The sequence below is a fragment of the Mobula hypostoma genome, chromosome 4 (genome assembly GCF_963921235.1).
Source record: "Mobula hypostoma chromosome 4, sMobHyp1.1, whole genome shotgun sequence".
Taxonomy (NCBI): Eukaryota; Metazoa; Chordata; class Chondrichthyes; order Myliobatiformes; family Myliobatidae; genus Mobula; species Mobula hypostoma.
In genome coordinates, this window is record NC_086100.1 from 99,277,471 (window position 1) to 99,295,880 (window position 18,410).

At 41.3% G+C, this 18,410-nt stretch overlaps 1 protein-coding gene across 11 annotated transcripts in view; it reads left to right on the forward strand.

Moving 5' to 3' along the window:
* The window catches only part of LOC134345510 (uncharacterized), a 267,873-nt gene that overhangs the window by 156,757 nt on the left and 92,706 nt on the right, over positions 1-18,410 (forward strand). For all 11 annotated transcript variants that reach the window (XR_010017712.1, XM_063046270.1, XM_063046269.1 and 8 more), the window contains 3 exons: positions 3,570-3,676; positions 8,116-8,224; positions 8,808-8,907. Coding sequence is in view for 10 of the 11 variants with exons in the window: in XM_063046270.1 (XP_062902340.1) it covers positions 3,570-3,676; positions 8,116-8,224; positions 8,808-8,907 (316 nt within the window). In the remaining variant the exon portion in view is untranslated. The remainder of the gene's footprint in view (positions 1-3,569; positions 3,677-8,115; positions 8,225-8,807; positions 8,908-18,410) is intronic.

Consider the following 18,410-nt stretch of genomic DNA (forward strand, 5'->3'; position numbering starts at 1 on the left):
GCAGCTTTGGGCCTGTACTCACTGGAATTTAGAAGAATACATGGGGATCTCATTGAAACCTACCGAATGTTGAAAGGACTAGATGTTGAAAGATTGTTTGTGATTGGATTACTACACTGCGAAGTCTTTTCCAGGAATGCCTACCCTAAAGAAGCTTAAATCTTCCCTTCGGCAGGAGTTCAATGAAACTCTCTCTCACTGCTCCCCTTCTGTGATCCCTGCTGCTCTCCAACTTTTCAATCACGTGCTTATACAGATCCGCTCTTTACTTTATCCCCTCCCCCTTCAGGTTTCATCTATCACCTTGTGTTTCTCTCTCCCCTCCCCCCACCTTGTAAATCTACACCTTAGCTTTTTTGTCCAATTCTGCTGAAGGGCTTCGGCCCGAAACATCAACTGTACTCTTTTCTTAGATGCTGCCTGGACTACTGAGTTCCTCCAGCATTTTGTGTGTGTTGCACAGGAGATACATAGCAGGTATAGGTGGGTAGGAACGGATGAGGTACTTGAGGAGTATAAGAAATGCAAGAGAACACAAGAAATCAGGAAGGCTAAAAAAAAAAGCATGAGATTGCTCTAGCAGATAAGGTGAAGGAGAATCCTAAGGACCTCTGTAGCTAACTTAAGAGCTAAAGGATTGTAAGGGACAAAATTGGTCTTCTGCCAGGTCAGAATGGTAACACTGAACAACAAAGATTTTGCTTCCTGAATACCTTTAGGTGTATCTTATGAACTTTGGGCTACTGATGATGAAAATCACCATGAAATTTCCCTATCATGTACCATTTTTAATAAACTTATGTTTATTATTTCAATTCATAATTCAAGTCAATTAAAATGTTGCCTACAGTGTAAGCTGGAAAGTTTCCTATCTTGTCCAGACATGCTTGGGCATGCTTAGGCAGCGCGGCTGCTGCAGGGCAGGACAGGTTTTAGTAATAATTATTGGGTTCAGGACTGTAAGGATGGAATTTGCTATCACCAGGTGCAAAAATTTCTATGAAAGATTTTGATATTTGAGACAGATGCTTCCCAGAATAACTGATGCCAAGATTAAGGAAAGCATTTTTGTTGGTCCACAAATCAAACAGGTTATCAATGACAGGCAATTTGAAGAATTTCTAGTGGGACCGGAGAAAATCACATGGAAGGCATTCAAGGAAGTTGTTGAAATTTTTCTTGGCATCTGCAGAGCACCAAACTACATGCAGCTGGTTGAAAGCATGCTTCAAGCATATAAAACCATGAAATGCAACATGTCACTAAAGATTCATTTTCTGCATTCCCATTTAGACTTCTTCCTTGCAAATCTTGGTGCTGTTAGTGACGAGCATGGTGAAAGGTTTCTCCAGGACATTGCGGTCATGGAGAAAAGATACCAGGGTAACTGGAATCCATCAATGCTGGCAAATTATTGTTGGACACTTAAGCGAGAAGCCTCAGACACTGAGTACAAATGAAAATCATTAACAAAATATTTTTAACTTAGTTGAACTATTGCAAAGCATCAGCACCATTATGCAATTAAACACATTATATTCAATAAAGGTTAATTTGTTGTTTCTCCAAATTCCTACAAGATACAAGTCGTCTGATATTATATTTGTGTTCATCTTCAAGCAGTCTATCATAAACAAAATCTTGCAGTCTGCTGGAACCATTCCAGAATCTAATGATTCTTGAAAGATCATTGCTAATGCCTCCACAATCTCTTCAGGTACTCTTTCAGAACCCTGGCGTATGGTCTATCTGGTCCAGGTGAGCTATCTACCTTCGAACCTTCCAGCTTCCCAAGCACCTTTTCTTTAGAAATATGGACAACACTAACTTCTGGTCCTGACACTCTTGAATTTCTGGCATACTGTTCATATCTTCCTCTGTGAAGACTGATGCAAAACGCCCATCATTTCTTTGTCCCCCATTATCCTCCAGTGTCATTTCCAGCATGTGGGAAACTCTGAAGTCAGCTAGAAGAAGATCCTATGATCTGATGAAACCAAAATTGAGCTTCATGTCCATCAGACTGAATACTATGTTTGGCGTAAGCGGAACACCGCACATCATCAAAAACACGCCATCCCTACTGTGAAGCATGGTGGTGACTGCATCATGCTGTGGGGATGCTTCACTGCAGCAGGCCCTGGAAGGCTTGTGAAGGTAGAGAGTAAAATGAATGCAGCAAATTCAGGGAAATCCTGGAGGAAAACCTGATGCAGTCTGCAAAAGAGCTGCAACTCAGGAGAAGATTTGTTTTCCAGCAGGAGAATGACCTCAAGCATAAAGTCAAAGCTACACAGGAATGGCTTAAAAACAACAAAGTTAATGTCCTGGACTGCCAAGTCAGTGTCCAGACCTCAATCCATTTGAGAATTTGTGGCTGCACTTGAAAAGGTTTGTTCATTCATGGTCCCCATGACAGAGCTTGAGCAATTGTAAAGAGTCTTTTCTGTTGATCAGTGTACAAAATACAAATTGCTGGGAGGAACTCATTGGATGAATCTGGGCCCATAAGGCAAAGGGTTGATGTTGAATGTGAAGATCCTGAGTCAAGACTAAGAGTGGAGAAGGAGATAAGCAGTATAAAGAGATGAGAGGGAGGGATAAAGCAGGGTCTGGTAGGTAATAGGTGGAACCAGGTGAGGAGGGAAATGATGGACAGATGGAGCAGGTGGGGTTGGGAGAGAGGTTGGATTGAAAGACAGCAGCAGGTAGGTGATGGGGAGAAAGAGGTTAGAAAAGGAGAACAGATGGAGCCAGGTGATGTGAGGGAATGGTGAAGGTAGAGGCAGAAGATGGGAGATTATAAATGGAAACGCAAGATGCTGCAGATGTTGGAATTGATATGTAAAGAAAGTGATATATGGAACTAGAAAAGGGAAGAAGGATAATAGCACACAGTCGCAGCAGCCTCTCTGGGTCCAACAAATGGTGCAGATGTGTATCTTAAACATTATTCTTTTATTTGGTAATATGAAATGCTGCAAGTCCATTGTCAAACCACAGTTTTGCCTGTTACAACCACCCAATGGAAGAGTGTGGGAGACAACAGAGGTGCAATGGGCACCCTGGAATCTGTGCTGGGTTGGGGGCTAGGCCCTGCAGGCTGCCTCACCTTTCGGTACTTCTCTCCACTGGAAGACAAACTGGATTGTATTTGGCTGCAGCTGTCTTAACATGAGACAAACTGATTTGCCTTTATCTGTGGCTGGGCTAACCCAGCATAAGATGAGAGCTGCTATATACTTGTTCTTACAGAAACATGGCTCCATGACAACATCCCATGAACCATCAATCTTAATAAGGCCATACCACTTAGGGATTTGTGCTAATATTCTTTTTGTGACTGTATGTGCAGTGTGTGACTGTATATACTGTGTTTTGCACTTTGGCCCTGGAAGAACGCTGTTTCGTTTAGCTATATTCATGTGTATGGTTGAAAGACAATTAAACTTGAACTTGAATTTGAGCGACTGTTGGAACCAGTTGGAGGAAGGATAGGAGGACCTGAAGTTGCAAATTTGAAATCTAACTTCATTCCTGACATTCTATTATGTTCCATATTTCTGTAGATTTGTGCTACGTATTTGGATGGATACCGAACAACAGCTGTGTGTCCTGTGGGAGGATGTCAGTCTGTAAAGAAGGGAAGACGAACAGCGGAGAGCATTCTAAAGAGGTGTGTGTATTGGAAGGAATGAATTGATTTTGACTTCCCTGTCTGCTAAATTCACTTTAATCTTACTGGCTCCCTCTCTTCTTCACTTTCTCTTTCTGCTTCCTACCTCCCTCTCCTCTCTATATCCTCCTCTGCACCCTACCTTTTCCTTCCCTCTATCCCTAACTCCCACTTCCCCTCCCTCTCTCCCTTTATCCCTCCCTTTTCATCCTTCCACTTCCTTCTCATTCCTTCCTTTTATGCCTCTCTTCCTCTTCCACTCCCCTCATACCCCATCTGCAGCATCACCTATCTATACTAATGCCCCTCCTGTTCTTTGGCACCACCCCCACCCCTGTGTCATACTTCAAAAAGCCGTATTGTAAGTTAGTCTATGGAATGCGTTTGCTTCTGCTAGCAGTCTGTAGCTCTGCTGAGAGAATATTTTAGAGAAGGATGACAAAAAGCTATGAAGTGCAAAAAATACACAAATATATCAGGATATGGGTGGTTAATTACTGGTCTTCTGTTTTTGTTGTGAAGATCTGCTGACGGTGAGCAGGTCTTAAAGGTAACTGAAAACTAAGAATATCTGAAAAGAATTTTAAAACCAGGAAAATACAGTTAAAGTGCATGTGCTTCGATTATCTAACATTATCTAACAAGATAATGTTGGTGAACCATGGCAAGCAGCTTACAAAACTTCTAAATATATTTCTGAACTGCTATCTCTGCAATCTGCAACCTGTAATTTCCCTTTAAGTAATGTACTTTTGAATTATCTTAATGAACTAGTGATTTCCCGCTTCTGAACGACTTGGGGAACTTAACTCACAATCAGGCAGGTATGGCACCTTTAAGCAGACGGAGGTACATTGCCATATCTATAAGAGAGGGAGGAGAGGAAGAATCCAAGCTAGACTGAAACACGGGAATGAAACTTCCTCAATCCAGCATCTTTTTAGCTCGTGTACAGTTGCTGAACAAGATTGAGCACCTAGGGCAAGATTGAGCACCTAGGGCAAGATTGCTGTATCGGAGGGAAATATGAAATTGCTACGTTTTGTGTTTCACGGAGAAATGGCTCATTCTGGACACACCAGCTATGTCGGTAAAACCCGACAGCTTCTTGATCAGACACTGATTTGGAGAAGGCAAAAGATGGAGGTCTATATTTCATGATTAACTCTTTGTGGTGCTCAGATACAGCAGTCTGTTCCACTTTTGTTCTTGGAACATCTAATGATCAACTGCCAACCGTTCTACTTACCAAGAGAGTTCTCCTCCTTGATCTTGACCACAGTTTACATACCACCAAGGGCAGATATAAACGGGCACTGGAAGTATTGAATGTTACCGTCAGCAAATAAGAAACAGCCTACCACAATGTTTTCAAATAATTGTCAGAAACTTCAATCAGGCTTGTTTGAAGAAATCCCTGCCCAATTTTCATATAACCAGCAGCACCAGAGGTCCCAACACACTCAACTATTGCTATACTGTGATTAGGAATGCTTACTGTTCCATCCCTAGACAGTATTTTAGAAAATCTGATCACCTACCTGTTTACAGTCAGAGACTAAAGAGCAAGTCTCCAGACATAAGACAACAAAGAGCTTGTCGCGGGAGGCAGAGGAGTGGCTACAGGATTGCTTTGTGTCATTAGACTGGCCCGTGTTCCAAGGACTCATGAGAGGATCTAAGTGACTACACCACAGTTGTCACAGACCTTATAGAACAGTCGTAGATAAATGTGCCCACACAAAATTATTCAGTCTTCCTCAATCAGAAGCCCTGGATGAACCATGAGATCCGCAATCTGCTGAGGGCCACATCAGTGGTATTTAGGTCTGGCGACAAAGAGGTTCAGATACGATCTTCAGAAAGCCATCTCATGTGCAAAGTGCCAATTTCTGACCAAACTTGAATCACTGAAGGATGCTCGACTTCTGTGGCAGGGCTTGTGACACCCTTACAAAGTGAAACCAAGCAATGAGGGTGTCACAGTGCTTCACTCCCAGATTAACTCAATGCCTTCTATGCTGGCTTTGACCGGCTAAACATGGAGGAACCATCACAAAATCCCACAGGCCCCAATGATCCTGTGATTTCAATCTCTGATGTGCGAACAGCCTTCAGGAAGGTGAACGCATGAAAAGCATCCAGCCCAGCCAGGGTATCTGGCCAAGTAGTAAAGACCTGTGCTGTCAACAGGCTGGAATGTGTACTGGGGTCTTAAACCTCTTGCATTGGCAGACTAAGCTACCTACTTGCTTCATGCAGGCTTCAATTATACTGATGCCTAAGAAGAACATGGTAACCTGCCTCATTGAGCTATCATCCAGTAGCACTTACATTCACTGTGTTGAAGTGCTTTGAGAGATTGGTGTTGAAACATATCAAGTCCTGCCTGACAAGCAACTTGCATCCACTCCACTTTGCCTACCATCACAATAGATCAACAGCAGATGCTATCCCATTGGCTGTTCACTCAACCCTAGAGCATCTAGACAGTGAAGATGCATACATCAGGATGTTCTTCTTCGACTACAGCTCGGCATTCAATAATATCATCCCCTCAAAACTAATCAATAAGCTTCAAGACCTTGGCTTCAATACCTTCTTGTGCAATTGGATCCTCGATTTCCTCACTTGCATATCCCAGTTGGCTTGGATTGGCAACACCTCTACAACTTCAACACCCCATTCTGTTCACTTTATACTCATGACTGCGAGGCTTAGCACAGCTCCAATGCCATATTCAAGTTTGCTGATGACAGCACTGTCATAGGCTAAATCAAAGGTGGTAATGAATCGGCATACCAGGAAGGAGATTGAAAATCTGGCCACAACAGCAACCTTCTACTCAATGTCAGCAAAATCAATGAGAGCCAGAAGCCAGAGCTCCGTGACCCAGTCCTCATCAAGGGATTAGAGGTGGAGAGGTTCAGCAACTTTAAATTCCTTATTGTTATCATTTTGGAGGACCTTTCCTGCAATTATGAAGAAAGCACAGTAGCACCTCTACTTCCCTAGAAGTTTGCGAAGATTCGGCACGACATCTGAAACTTTGATAAACTTCTGTAGATGTGTAGTGGAGAGTATATTGACTGGTTTCATCACAGCCTAGTTTGGAAACACCATTGCTCTTGAATGGAAAATCCTACAAAAAGTAGTGGATATGGCAAAGTCCTTCCCACCTTGCAGCACATCTACAAGCAGCGCTACCATAGGAAAGCAGCATCTATCAAGGACCCCACCACCCAGGCCATGTTCTCTTCTCACTGCTGCCACCAGGAAGCAGGTACAGAAGCCTCAGGATTCACACCACCAGGTTCAGGAGCAGTTATTAGCCTTCATCAGGCCCTTGAGCCAGACGAAGTAACTTCACTCAACTCCACTTTTACCCTATCACTGAACTATTCCCACAACTTATGAACTCACATTCATGGACTCTTCATCCCATGTTCTTGATATTTATTGCTTACTTTTTTTTCCTTTTGTATTTGAACACTTTGTTTTCTTTTGCAATTTGGTTGTTTATCTGTCTGTCCTGTTGGGTGTGGTCTTTCATTGATTCTAATGTGTTTCTTGAATGTTCTGTGTATGCCCACAAGCAAATGAATGTCAGGGTTGTATATAGTGACATATATGTACTCTAGCAGTAAATTTATTTTGAACTTTGAACTTTACACTATCCATTCCTGTTTTTAAATCAATGGATGTTGCTGCCTTGATACGGTAAAGCAATTACTTGTAAGGCTGCTGACTGTTTTGGTCATGGGGCATCACTGTACCTCTGTAGTGCCAGAGCTTAACCAGTCCCACAGGTTAGCAAAGGAAAGTAGAACAAAGAAAGGAAATTGTACCACACACGACCAGGTTCAGTGCTGGAAGCCTCATCAAAGCGAGGGGGAGAGGCAGGGTGAAAATAGGACTGGAAAGGGAGAGGCCAAGGATGCAAGAAAGAAGAATAGGGGCAGGGAAGGGTGAAGAAGCAAGGAAGAAATAGGAAGAGAAAGAGTTTGCAGGGTGGATCATGTTCATTATTGGACAATGTGGTACGAGTTGTGAGTGGTGTACCAATAGAGATATATATATGGTGTTGGGGTAGGAAGGGCAGAAATCGAACCAGCACTGAGTATTAGAGTCTTGGGAGACTGGGAAAATACTGGAGGCAATCAGAGAGTCTGTAGTATGAGATTTGAAAGAGGTGGCTATTTGAAGGATAAAAGATACCTAATGTCATTATGAAAACGTGGTTTTCTGGGTCCCAGTGATGTGAAGGAGCCAAGAAATGGTCATTAGTGCATTCAGTACAGTGCTAAAATGACCTTTAAAAATGAACTACCCTATGGCTGTTCATTTTAAATATAAAGCAGTAATCTATAGTTAATATTATTTGGTAAGATCTTTATAATTTAAACAAGCCTTTCAGTCCATTTTGTTGATTTACTAAGAGTGCGACGCATGTTCAAGGAAGTTGGACTAGTTGACTTCAAATCGGTGAATGTTCAGATTCTGGGATCTGAAGAAACCTACGGAGATCAAACTGCAAGCAGAACTTATGTAAGTGGAATTGCTTTATTAATCATAATCATAAAGTCAGATATAAGAACTATGAGTGATAAGATTGATCTTAAATGTCAGCGTCACATGCAGAGTATATTAGTGTCAGTGCATTACAACCTGTTACCACATTGTGATTCCATTTACTCCAAGAGTTGAATGTTGACAGCTACTAAGGTGTATAGCAACCCCAGCCTATTCAACCCTTTAGCACTTTGTAGTTTTTGATGTATTTAAGTGTATAGCCATCTATGTAACAGGTAATTTCACAATTTAAATCTCTTCTCCAAGTTGCAGCACATTTTTCACAATTTCCCTTTTATGCTGCTGGTATTAAGTTTAGCTGAACTATTACCAGTTTTCAAAATATATTTTCTTGCTTTTCATTTCCAATGACATATGACTGCAATGAGTAAAATTTGGTAAAAATGCGAAGTATTGCAATTTACCAGACGTGCTTTGAAAGCAGTCACAAAATACAGAATATCTTTTTCTTCAGTGTATCATGACCATCAAAAGGATAGCTACTGCATTTATACAGAAGTGCTCATTATTGATAATCTGCCATGGTTTGCTTGTATAGAGCCCTCGGGAAGCTGTTATTTGGTTGGCAGTTCATCACATGGAGAAGAAAGCCCTGGAACTCTTCTCCCGTGAAATCGCTTCAGCCGGTTCTGGAATGGGTAAGCAGACATTTTTTTCTGTACATATTAACTCACAAATAAATGGATTGTTCACAATATGACGTTATTTCCAGTTTTTATTTGCCTCCTCCATATTTGAATTCAGGGAACTATACATCATAAGCAAATAAATTATACCATAAAACCATAAGATATAGGAGCAAAAGTAGGTCATTTGGCCCATCGACTCAATCATGGGCTGATTCAATTCTTCTAGTCATCCCCATTCCCCTGCCTTCACTCCATACCCTTTGATGCCCTGGCTAATCAAGAACCTATCTCTGCCTTAAATGGACCCAATGACTGGATTGGGGAGCATGCCTTATGAGAATAGGTTGGGTGAACTCAGCTTTTTCTCCTTGGAGCGACAGAGGATGAGAGGTGACCTGATAGAGCTGTATAAGATGATGAGAGGCATTGATCGTGTGGATAGTCGGAGGCTTTTTCCCAGGGCTGAAATGGTTGCCACAAGAGGACACAGGTTTAAGGTGCTGGGGAGTAGGTACAGAGGAGATGTCAGGGGTAAGTTTTTTACTCAGAGAGTGGTGAGTGCGTGGAATGGGCTGTCAGCAACGGTGGTGGAGGCGGATACGATAAGATCTTTTAAGAGACTATTGGATAGGTACATTGAGCTTAAAAAAATAGAGGGCTATAGATAAGCCTAGTAATTTCTAAGGTAGCAACACGTTCGGCACAAATTTGTGGGCCGAAGGGTTTTCTATGTTTCTATGATTTGGCCTCCACAGCCGCTCGTGGCAACAAATTCCACAGATTTATCACCCTCCGCATCTCAGTTCTAAAAGGATGAACTTCAATCCTGAAATCGTGTTCTCTTGTCCTAGAATCCCCTACCATGAGAAATAACTTTGCCATATCTAATCTATTTAGGCCTTTTAACATTCGGAATGTTTCTGTGAGATCCCCCCTCATTCTCCTGAACTCCAGGGAATACAGCCTGAATATATATTATATGTTGATTCAGGAAATCAGTCCCAGTGGCGACACTGATACACAAGACATTCATAGATAGGAGTGTGTAAGCAATGGCTGCAGACCCAGTGAAGGAGAATCAGTGGATGTTGTGTACTTGGATTTTCAGAAGGCCTCTGACAAGGTGCCATACATGAAGCTGCTTAACAAGCTAAGAGCCCATGGTGGTACAGGAAAGATACTAGCATGGATAGAGCATTGGCTAATTGGCAGGAGGCAAAGAGTGGGAATAAATGGAGCCTTTTCTGTTTGGCTGCCAGTGACTAGTGGTTTTCCACAGGGGTCTGTGATAAGACCACTTCTTTTTACGTTATATGTCATTGATGGCGTTGTGGCCATGTTTGCGGACAATATGAAGATAGGAGGAGGGGTAGGTAGTTTTGAGGAAGTAGGGAGGCTACAGAAGGACAAATTTGGTGAATGGGCTAAAGAAATTGCAGATGGAATACAGTGTCGAGAAGTGTATGGTCAAGTACTTTAGTAGAAAAAATAAATTTGTAGACTATATCTAAATGGAGAGAAAATTCAAAAATCTAACATGCAAAGGGACTTGGGAGTCCTTGTGCAGGATTCCCAAAAGGTTAATTTGCAGGTTGTGCTGGTGGTGAGGAAGGCAAATGTGATGTAGGCATTCATTTTGAGAGGACTAGAATATAAAAACAAAGATGTAATGTTGAGGCTTTATAAGGTACTGGTAAGGCCTTACTTGGAGTTCTGTGAGCAGTTTTGTCCCCTTATTTAAGAAAGGATGTATTGACATTGGAGAGAATTCAGAGGGGGTTCACAAAAATGATCCCAGGATTGAAAGGCTTGTCATATGAAGAGTGTTTGATGGCTCTGGGCATCTAATCACTGAAATTCAGAAGAATGAGTAGTGACCTCGTTGAAATGTAACGAATGTTGAAAGGCCTTGATAGAGTGGTTGTGGAAAGGATGTTGTTTTTGGTGGGTGGCCTAAAACCAGAGGACACAGCCTCAAAATAGGGGGACATCCTTTTAGAATGGAGATAAGGAGGAATTTGTTTAGCCCGAAAGTGGTGAATCTGTGGAATTCATTGCTACAGGTGGCTATGGAGACAAAGTCATTGGGCATATTTAAGGCAGAGGTTGACAGATTCTTGATTTGTCAGGGCGTGAAGGGATATGGGGAGGAGGCCCTGGAATGAGGGAAAATGGATCAGCCATGATGAAAGAGTAGAGCAGACTGTATGGGCCAAATGGCCTAATTCTGCTCCTAATTTTCAGATATTATGAACTATCAAGGCTTCAAATCAAGAATAATCAAGGAAATACCCTCTTAATTATTGATTACTCGGAGAGTACGCAATGACCATGTCAATCCTGTATTACAGATACATCTAATTAATCCATCTACATAAATTCCATTTTCCAGAACTTGGTCTATAGCTTTTTATGCCCTGGCAATTCAAGAGCTAATCAGGATAATAAACGCTGTGAGAGTACTTTGCTTCCACAATTCATTTGTGCAATGCATACAAGATTCCAACCACCATCTGGGCGAAATAATTATTCTTCAGATTTCCTGTAAACGTCCTGCCCTTTATATTAAATGTATGCTTTCTACATTGTAACGTCTAATTAAATATATTACTATAAATGTAGTCTTCATTATATTGAAACGCGTTATATTCACAACATGAACTAGAGAGGACAATTGGTATCACTGAGGCCACAGAGCCTTTAGAAGAGAGGAACAAAGAAAATTTGGGTATAAAGAAATAGCCTTGGTGGATATGGATGCCCCTGTAGTTCTCCCAAGTATAACTTATTCTGTTCAGAAACAAGTAACCTCCACTGTAGATATGAAGTGAGTCCTTGTACTCATGCATGCACCATGTTTAGCCTATGATCAGATGCTGAGCATTATTCTCACTCTTTAGCAGTTGCATTGTTCTTTAAATAATTAATTGCACTCCTCCTTTCAATTCCACAGTTGATTCCTGAAAGCTTATGCATAGAACCTTGACTGGTGCTTAGAAATATTACAGAATGAACATAAGATAATGTTTTAAGAACTTTTGCTTTCTTCTTTTCTCATGCTTAGCAACTCCACCTTTTGCCTTGTGTTACCAAAGCCTTGTGGTTACTGAGTGGCTGGTAGAAGCAAGTGCTCTAACAACATTTAAGTATGTAGATGAGCACTGGAGTTGCCAGTACACAGAAGACCATGTGCTAGTCAGTGAGCTTAGTCTAGATGAGTAATTAACATGTGGGATGGACATAGTAACCAGCCTAAAGGTCTTTTTCAGTTCTGTAGCACCTTATGATTTATTTTCTTATGACGAAGAATAAAGCAATTCAGCGCATCACAATTATGCTGGCCTTCAGAGCAATCCCATCAATCCCATTCCCCCTTGCCTATTTCCCTGTGATCTATTCTTTCTTGCACATGACCTTTAATTCATCTTGTTTCTCCCACCCTGCGCCAACACGAGGTAACTTACAGACAACCATAAGATATAGGAGCGGAATTAGGCTTTTCGGCCTATTGAGTCTGCTCTGCCATTTCATCATGGGTGAACTCAAATATACATAAAGACTTGGCCTCCACAGCTGCTGGTGGCAAATAATTCCACAGTTTCACCACTCTCTTGCGAAAGAAATTCCTCCTTATCTCTGTTCTAAAAGGAGCCAATTAACCTACCAATTTGCACATCTTTGGAATGTGGGAGAAAACTCCTTGGTCTAAATACACACTGTACAATTGGGTGTTGGACTTCCTAACCAACAGACCTAAATAGTTAGGATGCACAGCCACTCCTTCCTCTCCATCAAACTCAGGGCTGTGTGCCGAGCCCATTGCTGTCCTCTCTGCTGACTCACGACTGCATGCCAAGCACTTGAGCTCATCACCAACAACGATGAGACAGCCTACATAGAGGAGATGGAAGAGCCCAAGCCCGGTCCCAGACAAATAACCTCTTCCTCAATGTCAATGAGACAAAAGAGATGGTTATTGACTTTAGGAGAACTCACACCCTGCTTTACGTGGAAAGTGCGAGCAGTGCAGAAGTGGGAACATCTCACACAACTTCTTCTGTCCCAGGATACTTCCTACACAATCAGGAAAGCTCCCCAACGCCTCTCTTTTCTAAGAAGGCTGAAGAGAGTTGAACAATAAACAGCTGTACCCATATCCTGCTACAGATGCACAGAAGAGAACACCCTAACAAGCTGCATCACTGCATGGTACAGAAACTGCACTGAGGTGGATAGGAAGGCTCTACAACGGGGAGTCAAAACTGCCCAGTGAATCACCAGCACCAACCTATCTCTCATCAGAGACATAGTATATATAGAAAGCTGCTGGAAGAGAACCAGTACCAGTAACATCATGAAGGATCCCTCCCACCCTGATCATGGACTGTTTGTCCCCTCCCATCAGGAAGCTATGTATCTTCCATAACAGGACCACCAGACTCAAAAACAATTACTCTGTCCAAGCAGGAAAGGCTGATCAACACCACCACCCACTAGCCCACCCCACCACACTCCCAATCACCACTAATTCATCATTTCCTGTCAGAGTGATGTATAGACACTCCTGTGCCTAGCGTCACTCTATGTACATACAATCAATCTGTGTATATAAGCCATCTTTTGTACTTTATATTTAATGTGCTTTTTATTGTGTTCTTCATCCTACTGTGTTTTTTTGTGCTGCATCAGATCCAGACAAACAATTATTTTGTTTTTCCTTTACACTTGTGTGTTGGAGATGACATTAAATAATCTTGTAATCAATATGGGTTCAGGCAGAACGTGCATTATCCACCCAGACAGCACCAGCAATCTGATCAAACTCATGTCAATGGAAATCTGAGTCATTATCACCATTTCTTGTGCCTCTGGGCTACCTTGTCCAAATATTTAAAAAACAGTATAGATTTGCTAAATAATTGCTGGAGAAAGATATGACCAATTTAAATATTACTTTTTGTTTTATTGAAAGTTTAAAGGAGGATGTCTAATATTTGAACAAAATGTTAAATGTTGGACTTGAATTAGTAACTTAAATTTAGAATTATCAAAAAGGATTGAAGAGAAGTTGGAAGTATAATTTTCATATAGTAAAACTGTGGAAGATTTGACCCACCAATGGCATTTTGGCAGTCTGTAACAAAACATGAAAGAGATCTGGAATAGGAAAAAATTAAAAAGAAAGATCCGGGAATTTCATTGTGTTGTGTAACTCCAAATACTATCCTTTTAATAGCAGAAAAATGTTTTGAGTAAGTGGATGTCCCTACTCCTGATAGAAGTTGATTAAAGATTTGTACAAAATTGGCATGATCTGTAGAGCTCATATTTACATTCTTAGACTGGATCTCATTGCTCCCCATTGTAACAGTAAATATTGAAACTCTTGGTCTTTCTAGTGAACAAAAATGAACTACTGTAAAGAACGTTGGAAAGAAAAGTTTGGAGATTCAAGCAATACAGTGATCATTTGTTGAAAATTCTAGTATGGAAATCTCTTTGTCTCACACAACACTTATAACTTAAAAATAGTTCTTTTTTTGGCCTTTTGCCCTTCATCTATTTTTGTCATTCATCATGTAGACTAGAAATTCAACAACAGCATAAAACACTTAGCAAAATTACATGAGTTGAAGTATATGAAGAAGACTAAGTAGATTTTATTTTGCAAAATCAAATGTGGTTGGTTCCACTGCTTGTTGGAATTGCAAGTTAGGGAGCATAAATTTAGGATTACTGTTAAATCACAAGGAAAGTGGAACAATTGTTCTCACACAGCTAAAAAGTGACACACTTTTTGAGTACTCAAATGAAAGCCTTCGTTAGAATGTTCTATAAACCATCTATGAATTGTGGCATAAGTCCAAACTGGTCAAACAAATAGACTAATTACTGAAGTTGGTTTTGCTGATAATGAGAATAGGGGATAATGGTACAATGTTCTTATTGATGTAGGCTTATAATTAAAATCCATGGAAGTCTTACTTTCTTTGCAATACTGTGAGTATAACATTTTCTTTAGAGCTTACAAACAATAGACCTTTCTAAGAAAGAGAGATATTTATGCTAAATGAACATCCTGTTGACCTATACAGGGGTAGAAAACTAAAGCTAAAACATTAACCTAGAAATTAGAGTTTTCCCATTTCAGTAATGATAAGCAAAAACAACGATATTATTCTAGAACTCTGTTAGTCAGGCAGCAATGGTGGATGCAAAATGTGAAAGTCAGTATTTCAGGTTAAGGCCCTACACCAATGGACATCCTTTGGTTTTTATCTTTTACCCTACCAGTCTCCATATCCAACACATCAACCTCTGCCTGCTCTAGTGCAATTGCACTACTAATTATATTTTCCACTCAACAACAACAACTCCACACACACACACACACACACACACACACACACTCTCACTCTCTCTCTCTCTCTCTCTCTCTCTCTCTCTCTCTCTCTCTCTCTCTCTCTCTCTCTCTCTCTCTCTCTCTCTCTCCCCCTCTCCCCCTCTCCCCCTCTCCCCCTCTCTCTCTCCCCCTCTCTCCCTCTCTCCCTCTCCTGTTTTCTGCAGGGCTACTTTATTTCTGATTCCCTGGCCTGTTTGTCGCTTTCCACACACCCAAGCCTGACCCCTGGCACATTCCCCTGCAACAGCAGGAGGTGTAACGTCTGTCCCCACTCACCACCATCAAGGACCAAAAGGAACCCTTCGGACTGAGGCAGAAATTCACCTGTCTCTTCCAATTTGGTCTACTGCGTTCAGTGCTCATAGTGTGGTGCCCTTTACATGAGGGAGACCAAGTGTCGACTAAGTTACCATTTTGCAGAGATGCTGAGCTCTGTCTACAACGGTCATCTTGAGCTTCCTGTTGCAAGTCATTTTAAATCTCCTTCCCATTACCGCATTAACCTGCCTGTTTCCAGCCCTCTCCAGAGGCCCATTGCACATTTGAAAAACTGCTTGGTAGGCAGGCGAATGGTATCAATAGTGAGTCCCAATGCACCCATCCCCTATCTTGTCTATTCAACTTGCTGTTGCTCATTTCTGTATCACTTTCTAGCCTCTCATTTGTCTCCCTTCAGCTTGTGATCCTACCCCCCAGCTAATCTATTTCAAACTATCTCTAGTAATGCTAGTAAATTAGCCCACCTGGATATTTGTTGTGCTCCAATTCCTCTCTCACGGGTAACATCTGCCCCAGAATAAATCCTAATAGTCTAAAATATGTATCTCTGCCTCACTAGCACCCAGCACTGAAAACAATCCAGAGTATATTAGCCTCAAAGTCCTGCTCTTTAACTTATTTCCTTGCTCCCTATATTCACTCTGCAAGACCTCATCCCCGTTGCTACCTGTGTCATTTCTGGCAGTGTGCAAAACAGCTTCTGGTTGCTCACTCACTCAATTCTGAAATCTTCGACAGATGCTCAGAAACCTCCACAACCCTGGCATCTGGGATTGCCATTAATGGCCACAGAATATTCTGTCTGGCCCCCTATATAATGAGCGTCCTATCACCATTGTCCTGTTTACCTTCACCCTTCCCTGCTGTGCCGCAGAGCCAGTCCCAGTGCCGGAGAGCTGACTGCTGTTACTTTCTTCTAAACAGTCATCTGCCCAACAGTATCCAAAATGGTACGCATATTTTCACAGGCAATAGCCACACAGGATTCCTGCACTCTCTGCCTACTCCCTTTGCCTTTCCTTGTGGTCAACCATCCACTTTCTGCCTCTTCCTTCAGTGTGCTGATAACCAACTGAGTGTCCTGCAAAAAAAATCTTTAATTTGGAAAAAAGTACAAAAAATTAGGGTAGTTTTACAAATAGGGTAGTTTTCAGATTGAATTATATGTTAAAACCATGTCTATTGTAGCATCTTGCAGAATCAGCAACTATAAGATAAGTGCTGCCCAAGCTTTGCACAACCGCGCTCCATAGTAGCCAGAGAAAAAGACTCCCTTGAGTGTCTTCATTCTAGATCATTGATATAGATTAAACAAAGCAATGACCCTGACACAGATCCCAGGGAATGCCAATGGAGGGGTAGGTAGTGCTGAGGAAGCAACGCAATTGCAGCAGGACATAGACAAATTAGAAGAATGGGCAAAAGAGTGGAGATGGAATACAGTGTTCGGAAATGTATGATAATGCATCTTGGTAAAAGGAACAATAGTGCAACTTTTATCTACAAACGTTTGTAAATGGGGAGAAAATTCAAACATCAGGGGTGCAGAGGGAGTTAGGAGTCTTGATCCAAGACCCCCAGAAGATGTATTTACAAGTTGAGTGTGTGGTAAAGAAGGCAAATGCAATGTTGTCATTTATTTCAAGAGTACTGGAATAAAAAATCAAAGAGATAATGCTGAGGCTTTATAAGACACTAGTCAGGCTGCACTTGGAATATTGTCAACAGTTTTGGGCCCCGTATCTCAGAAGGTATGCGTTGTCATTGGAGAGAGTCCAGAGAATATTTTAATCCATTAATTTCACAAGTTAATAACAGCCTATGAAATTATAATTAAATGCTCTAGTTTAATGTAGTTCCTCTCATTTTCATGTTAGGAAGAAACAGGATACCAAAGTGGAGCATTGTCTGGTTATCCCTGACTTCCCATGAGATTGCATAATGCTCCTGTGAGATGTGCAGTAATAGTGAGGCACAGATGAAGGCTACAGCATTACCTTTGATACATGTTTCCTTAAGGCTTAACTTTCACCCTGGGTGTAAATTGACTGAGTCTTGATGCTTGTTGACATGAAGAGTTCCACATACTGTTGAAATGGATCTTCTTCCAGTTTTGGATAGGACGATCCAGAACCACCAAATATGCAAGTGACATGAGCGCTTTACACAAGGGTGGTGAAATTTGGCCATGGGTGCAAATGTGTATATCCTTGGATGTTGAATGAGTACAGAATTAACACTACCCTTAATGCTGAAGTATTAGAGTAGGGCTGGAGTATAGTGTCCAATTCTTGTCAGTGCTCTTCAGGATGAAGGTGAAGGTCTTGGAGAAAGTGCAGAAAAGATTTAAGAGGAAGCTCTCAGAGATGTGGAATTTCAATTGTAAGGTTGTGGAGAAGGTAAAGTTATTATTGAAGCAAAGATGTTTGAGAGGAGATTTGACATAGATGCACAAGAACATGATGGGGTCTACACAGAGTAAACATAAGGAATCTCATCCAGTAAGCAGAAGGTTCAAGGACTAGGATATAAAAATGTAAAGTTAGCAAAAGATTCAGACATTTTCAAGGCAATACATAATGAATTGATGATCAGAAATTTACTGCCTGTAGGCGATGGAAACAAAGTCAATTAAAGAGTTAGATTGAAACTTGAGCTAAAGGTCAATGGGGAAGGAGCATGGGAATGGGACTGGACAAAATGCTGACTTCAGCTCACGGCCCTGCTATGCCTAGCAGTCATTTAATTCTGTTATGTTGCACTTCTCAAGCTTACAGATATAAAATATCGAATAGACATTAATGTTTTAAAGCGAAAGCAACAAAGATCC